At 44.7% G+C, this 11,138-nt stretch overlaps 1 protein-coding gene across 1 annotated transcript; it reads right to left on the bottom strand.

Moving 5' to 3' along the window:
* Positions 1-738: 738 nt before the first annotated feature.
* Positions 739-6,189, bottom strand: b3gnt7 (UDP-GlcNAc:betaGal beta-1,3-N-acetylglucosaminyltransferase 7). Its single transcript, XM_052124166.1, has 2 exons — positions 6,021-6,189; positions 739-3,621 (listed from the first exon to the last, which is right to left on the bottom strand). Exons 1-2 carry the CDS (start codon positions 6,134-6,136, stop codon positions 2,385-2,387), a joined length of 1,353 nt encoding a protein of 450 aa, XP_051980126.1. The 5' UTR covers positions 6,137-6,189; the 3' UTR covers positions 739-2,384.
* Positions 6,190-11,138: the final 4,949 nt, after the last annotated feature.

The following is an 11,138-nucleotide window of genomic DNA, read 5'->3' as shown; positions in this document are numbered from 1 at the left end:
ACTTAAACCAAAAGCACAAACATAAACACACATGACGGACATGCCCGTATTTCTGTCTCTCTCGAGCCATCGTCACTGGCCGCCTTTATCCCTCGCGCGCCTCATCAGGCCGATTGGGGACCGGGCGCACGATATTCCGACCCGGCCCCGCCCCCCCTCCACTCCACAATACTGTAAGCTGTCATGCATATCTTTTTATGATCTCAGTTAAAAAAAAAATATTATTCACAGGTATTGAAACACTATACGTTATGTTAGATTATAATTTTGGCATATTATAATATATTTTAATTATACATTTAATAATAACAACACTATATAATTAATAATATATCTGAACAATCCCTCTGTTATTGTCTTTCTCAGCAGTATGTTGACAAACACACATATAATCAATTATTTATAGCCATGATTTTGTGATGTTAGTATTCAGGAATTTAGTATTTTACTTGTTTCTTTATAATGCAGTATATTTATATTATATATTAATATCAAGTTAGAAACAACAACATTCAGAGTTTGTTGTAGAGTAAAATAAGGGAAAATATTTTTCAAACAAGCAGTTTAAGACACTCAATTTGTTTACTTGTTAAGAAACTAAATGTGCTAATGTTTTTACATTGAGTCAAAAGTTAAATTGTATATTTATTTAACACTGCATAAGGATATTTAAAAGGAACAAAGAAACACATTGGTCTTTTTAAGGAAAGGTTTATTTACAAATATGAATGCATTTTCATCACAATTTGTTCATTCCAGTCCTTTTGTTGTTTACACAATCACACCACGTAGTCTGGATTACAAATGTCAATGTTTTACGTAACCTTAAAGTACAATTAAATATCCTACACCAAACTCCACCCTCCCAATCCAAGGAGGAATTTCATAAATTAATGAATCATTTACATGTACCAGCAGTTTGTTGTTTCACAGTTTTAAAGTAAACCCTCTACCAAACGCATCTCAAGCCTATGAGAAAATCAAATAATCTGTTACACTTCATATGACCATAAAGGTTTACATTCCTTCAATTGTATGTTAATAACACAATGCCATGTAATTTGAGAGATGTACATCATTGCATCACTAGTAACATGGTACATTTTCTGAATGCACTTTAAAAACAAATGTTAAGATAACATTCCTCCACAGAGGGGCAGCTGAAACAAAATTGGTGAGGTAGACACTACGTTTCCTCCTATTTGGGACAATCACATACTTGGTGAGGTCTGAAGCCTTAATGTCCTTGAAAAAGTTTGAATAAATTCCATAAACCCTTTAAACATTTGCACATATTGTGCCCCATTCATGAAATGTGAACAGAATTAATTTCTGAGTAAATTGCCTGTAAAACCAGTGTTCGAACTGAGGGGGGGATGGGTGAGTTAAGGGATCCCCCCAAAAGGCGTTTCATTGAAACTAGATTACTAAAAACATAAAACTATAATGTTTTTCAATGTATTGTCCTGCAATAACACAACACTGTCTATGATCCCACCTATTTTAGATTTTTTTAATCGGAAAATGCTTTTGACAAGGCATGTCGCGTCCTGTCAAAAGCAATAGAACCCTATTATAATCAGTGATGCTGTCCACACCGGAAGCGTCCATCGCGCCGACAGTAAACGGGTGTCCCGTTCCATTTTGAACTGCATGCGCTGGCTCTACTACTGCCAACAACACAAATAAATGGTTTCGAATGTTCGAAACGACGCATCCAGTGTAGACAGCCTCAAGCTGTTGCGGTGCATCGCGTAGCATCAACGGATGCGCTCGGTGTAGACAAGGTGTGAAACTATAGAATGGATCCTCATTTAATGAAGCGTTCACGTTATGTCGGAATTACCGTAATTATGAGATTTCAACTTGTAAAAAGCTTTCACGCCTATGTACAACTCACAATTCCATGTTGTAAACTCTGAATTCTTTCACAAGATCATTAATTAATGTAATGATATTTTGGCATTATGAGTATCGCCATTGAACTAATATCTTCCCAAAGACATGAACAGCTCCAAGCAGAATTTCAAGAGTTGTCATACTGTAATAACAGTAATTCCGACACAAAGTGAATGCAGCATAAAGGCACCACCAAGAGCACAATTTGAACACTGCATAAAACCATTCTTGAGTAAATTATGTGACAATTTACATAATAATGGTTTTGCAAACTATTTTAACAGAAATTCGAAATTTGTGAATCAGAACCATCATTCACATTATTCAAATTACATTTCTGTTCTTTGGTACATAAATTAGGTTAAAATATAGTCCAGTAATATCCTCAAAAAAGGAATACTTTGCATTTGAGTAACCTCAAATTTCTTCTTGCACATTCTTCATTTAGTTTCCTTTGATTATCAATTCAGAGACTCGGTCTTGATCTATAAAATGTCAATTTTTTCCGCACAGACCAAGTCACTATTGACCAGTTCCCACATGTTTATGAGATCTGGAGGGAGCAATTTATGTACCACTATCATGCTCCTAAAAAAGCATGGCTCTCTATTCAGCTTACTGGCTTTATTCTTGACCAGCCCAAATGTTTTGAAGGCATCGTGTTTTATTGGGGCCACTGCAAGCACCTCCAGACACATCCCAAGAAACACATCATCAATGGGATAGAGGTCCAGAGTTTCACATGCTCCGTAGAGTTTACGTGCAAGAGGGCCGCCCATCAAGAAACCGCCTCCACCAGCATACGGTGGGTAGTGGGTCTTATTATACAAGGCATGTGGGATGTAGTACTTGTTGTCCTTTTTGCGAATGGGCTTGGCTTTTAAGAGAACATCGCCAACAAAGATTTTGCCCATGTCTTGGCTGTCTTCCAGGTACTCCAAGATGTTGGGAACGCTGACAAACACATCATCGTCTCCTTTGAAGATGTAGCGGGTTTTGCTGCAGTAGGTGGTGAACCATTTCAGGAAGTGGATCTCCTTGAGGGTAAGGTTGAAGAAGCTATCCATGAAGTCCCATTGTAGGATGTCTCCAAAAATGTAATCCTCATATTCCAGAAGCTTCTGGTGGTTCGCCCTCTCTTTGTCATCGGAAGATGTCCCAAGAAGGAAGAGGGTTTTGATTCTTTTGCCGTTTATTACTTGCTCTTTGCCCCAGGTTTTCCTAATCACCTCCCTTCGATCGTATTGCGTTATTACCGATTTGATGACCATCAACAACTCGATATCCCCAGCACACTTTTCTGGATGATTCATAAGGATAGGGAAGTATCTGCAGTGCCTGTAGAGCAGGAATTGCTTGAAATTGGGTTCAAGTCCTGTGAACCACTCAGAAGAAGAGAAGTTGAGGTTGGCGCTGCAGTTGGAATAGGTGATATCCCAGGTTGTGGGACCTTGGTCTTGGGTGATTCTGGTATGTTCTGTGGTGGCCTCCACTTTTTGCACCTTATTTTTCCAGAAGTTCAATGGAGCCAAAAGGTGACCCTTTTCCTGCAGATTGTTTTCTGCCATGAGCTCCATACGTGTCTGTCTCTCAATGCTTTCTGTCTGTAAGTCTTGTAATGAGTTGATGTTTCCTTTCTGGACGACGGTAAGTGTCACTATGGCCAAGAAGAACATGAGGCTAATGCGCCTGTAAACTCGCCATCGCTCTCTGGTGGTCATCCTAGTTAAAAAAAGAGGAAAGCAAGAAACGTAAGCTCCTTCTCACAATGAACAAACATCCTGAACATTTCTGACTCATATTAAATGCCTTTAAACTAGACATGGTATCAACACCTTTTTCACGCATCGATAAACTGAAGATTTTCCTGTTGGTTATCTAGATATATTGGCCAAAGTTGCATAATAAACATTGCCATTTCTAATCGTTCAGTCTGCGCATTTAAAGAATTGAAGAAGTAAAATTTGTAAACTTTCGTAAATTTGGACTGCCATCTAATGTGCTGCTTCAAGTCATCCTGTGTGTTTGTATGTGTGTTGGTGCTTCAGTCTATCGCCCTCTTGTGGTCTCCCAACACAATTATGCCAGACTGTTATACAGAGCCCAACTGAGTGTTTAGAAAGCAAGCAAATTGGGCTTCTAATTTAAATGTCGGCAAATTTTAATATATATATTAAAAATATATCAATAAAATAACATGCCAATCAGTTATCGATATATTTCGTATTTTATGACATCCCTACTTTAAGCATATTCTGGTAGATCACATGACATTTTTTTGTCCTGCGGTGTGACACTCTATACTCAGCATTTTGCTTATTCTTTTATAACTAATATGCATGCAGCTAAAATTACCTTAAAGTAATTGGGAGACTACATGAACAACTAATGAAGACAAAAGGCACCTTAGATGACAGGGAGGGAATTTATTTTCTGAAATAATTTTACATTACCTTGCAATAGTTTGCGTTTCCATGCAATATGTTTTGTTTTTATTTGTAATATACAATTAACAATGGTTTTACTACAGTAATATTGTAGTAACCATAATTGTTGGAACCATGTTATTATTCATTTATTTATTTTAGCAGAAATAATGGTTTTGAATAATTTCATCATGGTTTTATTACAGTAATACTGTAGCACCCAGGAGTTTTTGTATTTTTTCAAGAATCCATGGTTTTGATATAATTAACCATATTTTTCCTACAATAAACCTCTAGTATCCACAGAGTAACCATAGTTTTATCATGGTAATATTATAGTAACTATGGTTAATCTTGTGGTTACTATTGTTTTACCACAAATACCAAGGTTAAACTACGGTTATTGTAGTAAAACTAAATTATTCATTTATTGCAAAGGGAAACTCAAATAATTAAGGACTGAAAAAACTATTTTCGAAAATTAATTCCCTCACTGTTCTCTATGTGGCTCCCTACAAAGGTGATTACATTGATTAAACATTTTATTAAAAGAACACACAAACCAAGCAAACACTCACAACACATCAGTGGGATTGATTCAAAACACTACTACAAAAATCTTGATCAACCAGGGAGAATTGTGCAGGTCAATCACTATATGTTTTGCAAATATATACCATAATACGTAGTATTACTATATAATATATGGAAGTGTTCAAAACGTTTATTTGAGAGTAAACCAACATACAGTAAAGAGATGCTGACTGAAAAATGACTGCCAAAAAGAACTTTACTGATTCAACACTAACAAATTGTTTTAAAGTACAGAGAGATTAGAATAAATTAAGGAATATAATATGCTGTAAAACTAAAAAGTAAGAATACTATGCATTTTAAGATGCTCCTCAGTTCTACAGTAGAACAAGTACTGTCGGGTTAGACCAAGCAGACATCCGTTTTCATAAATGATCAGAGCAAGTGATTATCACTATCATGAACATGTAATACATTATATACACTACACAGTCCAGTTCATGGCTTCTAAACTGGAGTAAAGTAGGATTAGGGGTGTAAATCACAAGTTTCATCACGATACAATCTTATATCGATTCTCTTAACCAGCGACCTGAGTTTGCCGATACCTCAAAGTCTGCCGTGATGCGATTTCGATTCGGTTCAGGGGGCTTTGATCGATATTCTGATATTATGTGCCAATTTTACACAATCAATTACATTTATACTCTCACAAATGCAACCAAACTATTGAGTATTTTATTGAGCTCTCTGAAAAGTGCAAATCCACAACAAAACCAGGTACTTCAGTTCTTGAAAAAAATGATAATACAGAAAAGTAAATGACATCGCATCATTGGTTATTTGATCAATATATTGATACAGATCGATGGAGCGTTATACCCCTATTTCGTATCAAAGCCCTATATATTACATATTTGTCTGCAGTCAGTTACTGTAGCACCTGTTTTCGTAATGATAGATATCCAGTAACCGTAAAATGATTCAGATTTAGCTGGACTTGTTGCAGGCATTGCTGTGCCATGCTGATGAACAGTAAAATAATGTAGAGCAAATATTATCTGCAACAGAGGTTATATTGTATTTTTTTTTTTTATCTCATATTACATCAGTATCAGTATTAACCAGAAATGCTAAAGTGAAAACAAAAGCTATACTCACATTTTGAGACTTAGTCTTGTCTGTGTTTTATTCATTTTAAACAGGTCTGCTTCTCTTGCGATGGATGGATGGTCTCTCATCAGGCAGTCCGGTGTGTGATCGTAGGAAATAGACATTGATAAAACGAATTAGGTTAAAGCCTAATTTACTTAGAAGATGACTTTATTGAAGGATGTGAAAGATCGACATCACTGAAGAGTCCGGCTGCTGCGCGAGTCATTTAAAGCGTGAGTGACCTATATGCAAATGAGAGGAGACATGGCCCCGCCCATAAGACGCATTTTGTCACATCCGAATCCAGCAGGACATTTGCATCTGCGTTGAATGTTGTGTTTAGGAGACTTCAAGCTTTCTGCTTCATGCATGTTTGTTTAAGATGATACATGTCATCTTTTATTAATGCTATTATTCACATCGCAAGTATCTCTAAAAGTTAGCATTAGTCAGCAAAGTGAATGTCTGTTAGATTATTAATATTTCCCTCCAGCAGTCTAGAGTAGAAGTAAACATTTAAACCATATTTAATATGCACTTACGTCAGGATTTATGGACTGTCAATCAAATAACAAAAGGCCCTGCCTCACATGCAACATGAAACATCTTTTCACCCAGAAATAAACTCTGCCCTCTTGGGCGTAAGCATAATTCATCTCCCTGAAAGGAAATGTCAACACTTGTGATTAATCAGGGAAAAATGTAACACGTGCATAAAAAGTATGATGTGGAACACTAGCACAACTTTTCACTTCAATGAATTCTCATTTCTATCAGGAAGACTCGCAGACTTGAGTGAAATTGAAGATGAAATTTATTTGATGAATATAAAACAGAAAAGTAATGTCTCTCAAAAGTAATGTCTGGCGTAGGCCCCGTCTGGCGGTCCGAAGTTGTAGTACACGGACCCGTCATATCCTGCCAGAGATAGGAGGCAGGGGCGAGGAGCCTACCCCTGTGCAGGACGGGACTCAACTGGTGGTGGTGGGGTGGTGGAGGTTGCCGTGTTAGCACACTGAAACAGCAATGTGATAGATTGTGAGCAGACTTATAAAGCAATGACTTACATGTGATTGGCTGGGAATTACCCAGCTAATGCTGCGATGATGTACAGCTGCTAGTCTTCCTGCTAGAATTACGCTGCACTTACATTTAATTCAGTTTTAGATTTAGAATAAGCTTAATGTTATGAATACCCTGTCTTGTTTCACTGTTGCCCTCTTGTTTGCCATCTTGTCACTTTTTGCACTTCTTAGTTTTCACTTTAGTCCCTTATGTAACTCCATAGTCTCTTTGTTAGCGTTCGTGTTTCCTCTGTTCATTGTTTTCACCTGTCCTCATTAGTTTGCCTTTTACTTCTGTTAATCACCTTGTTATCTTGTTTGAGTTCTGTTTGTTCATTGGTCCCTTTTTCCTATGTTCATGTATTTATACCCTGGCTTTTGGTTCAGTCCTTGTCTATCGTTGTTTGGTGTTAACCCGGTGTGTGTTTCCTCCTCGAGTCCCCTGTTTTGCTCACGTTGTGTGTAGTTTACCATTTTATGTTTATTTCCCCATCGTGGGTTGTTCCTTTGTGTTTTCCTGTTTTGGTTCGTTTAATAAAGTTCAAGCTGCGTTTGGATCCGCATTTCCTCGTCTGCCTCGTTACTCAAGCATAACAGAACGATAGACCACCCATGGATCCAGCAGTCCAAAGAGCGAACTACGAACTGCTCTGCCTGAAGCAAGGGGACCGACCGATAGAAGACCACATCCACGACTTTCTTGTCCTGGCAAACGTTTCAGACTTCCCTAATTCCTCCCTTGTGGTCTTCTTCCGAGGCAACCTGAGTGACGGGCTGAAGGAGCGGTTGCCACCGCCAACGCGCGACTGGACGCTCCGCGCGTTCGTAGAGGAGACCCTACTGACCTGCGGTTCTCCTCTAACAGTGGACATCATCGAGGAGAACCCCGTAGCGCCTCCCACAGTATTGACCCTCCATTCGCCCGTGGTTCGTCCTTTCACGCCTGTCAACGAGCCAGCGCGGCCCTCTTCGTCTGCCCGGAGGAGGAGGAGAAGACAGGCTTCCGCCTCCCGGCCCACGCCTGCCCCGGTCTGCGAGCCAGAGCCCACGCCTGCCCCGGTGAGCGAGCCAGCGACCACGCATGTCACAGTGAGCGAGCCAGCGGCCACGCATGTCACAGTGAGCGAGCCAGCGGCCACGCATGTCACAGTGAGCGAGCCAGCGGCCACGCATGTCACAGTGAGCGAACCAGCGCCTACGGCCTCTACCGTCAGCAAGCCTGAGCCCTCGTCAACCACGGTCAGCGAGCCTGAGCCCTTGCCAGCCACGGTCAGCGAACCTGAAGCCACGCTGACCAGGAACAACATCCCAGCTTCGCCAGTCGCATCAGCCCGGAGGAAGAGGAGAAAGGGAGAGGTCTCTGCACTCCAGCCTCCGCCTGCCACAGCCCCATGCTCTGAACCCCCCTTGGCTCTGCCCTCAGCGCCCAGCGAACCCAAGCCGGCGCTTACCACGGTAACCCAGCCAGAGCCCGTAGCCTCAGACGTCAGAGAGCCAGTACCAGAAGCCTCGATCGTCCAAGAGCCCGAGCCTGAAGCCATGACTGTCCAAGAGCCAGTGCCAGTAGCCATGACCGTCAAAGAGCCAGTGCCAGTAACCGTGACCATCCAAGAGCCAGCGCCAGTGGTCGTGCCCATCCTAGAGTCAGCACCTCCCGAGCCTTCCAGGGCTCCCCCTCTCGAGCCTACCAGGGCTCCGCCTCCCAAGTCTCTCAAGTCTTCCAGGGCTCCTCCTCCCGAGCTTTCCAGAGCTCCGCCATCCGAGTTTCCCGAGCTTTCCAGAGCTCCGCCATCCGAGTTTCCCGAGCTTTCCAGAGCTCCGCCATCCGAGTTTCCCGAGCTTTCCAGAGCTCCGCCCTCCGAGCTTCCCAGCGCTCCACCTCTCAAGCCTCTCGAGCCTTCTAGGGCTCCGCCTTCCAAGTTTCCCGAGCTTTCCAGAGCTCCGCCATCCGAGTTTCCCGAGCTTTCCAGAGCTCCGCCATCCGAGCTTCCCAGAGCTCCACCTCTCAAGCCTCTCGAGCCTTCTAGGGCTCCGCCTCCCAAGCCTCTCGAGCCTACCAGGGCTCCGCCCCTCAAGCCCCTCGAGCCTTCCAGGGCTCTGCCTCTCAAGTCTCTCGAGCCTTCCAGGGCTCTCAAGCCTCCAAGCTTCCAGAGCCCTCCCTCCAAGGCTCTTCCCTAGAGCCTTCCAGGGCTCCACCTCTCGAGCTCTCTCCAGAGCTCCGCCTCTCAAGCCTCCAGCTTCCAGAGCTCTGCTTCCAGGGCTCCAGCCTCTCGAGCTCTCGAGCCTGCCAGGGCTCCGCCCCTCAAGCCTCTCGAGTCTTCCAGGGCTCCGTCTCTCAAGCCTCTCGAGCCTCCCAGGGCTCCGCCTCTCGAACCTCTCGAGCCTTCCAAGGCTTCGCCTTCCAGGCCTCTCGAGCCACCCAGGGCTCCGCCTCTCGAGCCTTCCAGGGCTCCGTCCCCAGAGCCTCTTGAGTCTCCTACGGCTCCGCCCCCAGGGCCTCCTACGGCTCCGTCTCTCGATCCACTCAAGCCTTCGACGGCACCGCCCGCCGAGCCTCCCGAGCCTCCTACGGCTCCGCCGATCGAGCCACTCAAGCCTTCGACGGCTCCGCCCTCAGAGCCTCCCGAACCTCCTATGGCTCCACCTCCCGAGCTTCCTCCGGCCCCGCCTCTCGAGCCACTCAAGCCTTCGACGGCTTCACCCTCAGAGCCTCCTACGTCTCTGCCCCCAGAGCCTCCAGAGTCTTCCTGGTCTCCGCTCCTAAAGCCTCCCACGGTGCCGCCTACCTCGGCTCCGCCTCCTGAGCCTCCCTCAGCCCTGCCTTCAGAGCCTTCATCGCCCTCGCCTCCTTCGGCTCCGCCTCCTGAACCTCCTTCAATTCCACCTCCGGAGCCTCCCGAGCCTCTCCCGGCTCCGCCTCGAAGCCTCCATTGGCTCCGTCTTCAGAGCCTCCTTCGCCCTCGCCACCTTCGGCTCCACCTCCAGTGGCTCCACCTTCTGAGCCTTCTACACCATCGCCTCCCTTGGATCCGCCCAACACTGTTCCGCCTCCTGACCTGCCCAAGGCCTTACCGCCTGAGTCTGCCACGGCCGTGCCTAAGCCTCCTTTGGCGCCGCCTCCCAAGTCTTCTACGGCTCCGCCTCCGAAGTCCTCCTTGGCTCCGCCTCACACGGCTCTGCCAGCCTCTGTCCTGTGGCCTCTTCCCAGACCTCCTGACCCAGTCCCAGTCCCATGGCCTCTTCCCAGGCCCCCTGACCTAGTCCCTGTCCGGTGGCCTCCACCCAGGCCTCCTGACCCTGTTCCCGTCCTGAGGCCTCCCCCCAGGCCTCCTGACCCAGTCCCTGTCCAGTGGCCTCCTCCCAGGTCCCCCAAACCTGTCCCTGCCCGGTCGATACCACCCCAGCCTCCTAATTGTCCCTTGTGCCCCCGTGGACGGTCTCATCTCCCTTTGTGCCCCCCGTGGACTGTTTCATCTCCCTTTGTGCCCCCGTGGACTGTCTCATTTCCCCTCGTGGCCCCCCCGGACTTCCTGCCTGCCCTCTGTGCCCCTTGGACTGCCTCCTTGTTCTTATGCCCCCCCTGGTCTGCCTGTCTGCCCCCGGTGCCATCATTTTGTTCTCTGTGGGTTTTTTGTCTTTTGTCTTTGTCTTCTAGGATCGTCTGGAAGCCGATCCTTTGAGGGGGGGCTCTGTTATGAATACCCTGTCTTGTTTCACTGTTGCCCTCTTGTTTGCCATCTTGTCACTTTTTGCACTTCTTAGTTTTCACTTTAGTCCCTTATGTAACTCCATAGTCTCTTTGTTAGCGTTCGTGTTTCCTCTGTTCATTGTTTTCACCTGTCCTCATTAGTTTGCCTTTTACTTCTGTTAATCACCTTGTTATCTTGTTTGAGTTCTGTTTGTTCATTGGTCCCTTTTTCCTATGTTCATGTATTTATACCCTGGCTTTTGGTTCAGTCCTTGTCTATCGTTGTTTGGTGTTAACCCGGTGTGTGTGTTTCCTCCTCGAGTCCCCTGTTTTGCTCATGTCGTGTGTAGTTTACCATTTTATGTTTATTTC

Source organism: Xyrauchen texanus, chromosome 50 (assembly GCF_025860055.1).
Source record: "Xyrauchen texanus isolate HMW12.3.18 chromosome 50, RBS_HiC_50CHRs, whole genome shotgun sequence".
In the NCBI taxonomy this organism is placed as follows: Eukaryota; Metazoa; Chordata; class Actinopteri; order Cypriniformes; family Catostomidae; genus Xyrauchen; species Xyrauchen texanus.
This window is presented reverse-complemented; position numbering and strand designations above follow the sequence as displayed.

Bases quoted from the DNA above. Each gene is read 5' to 3' on its own strand.
- b3gnt7 (XM_052124166.1), bottom strand. From the start codon at position 6,136: ATGTCTATTTCCTACGATCACACACCGGACTGCCTGATGAGAGACCAT. The intron at 3,622-6,020 runs GTGAGTATAGCT...TTTTTTAACTAG, and splicing joins ACAAGACTAAGTCTCAAAAT to GATGACCACCAGAGAGCGAT.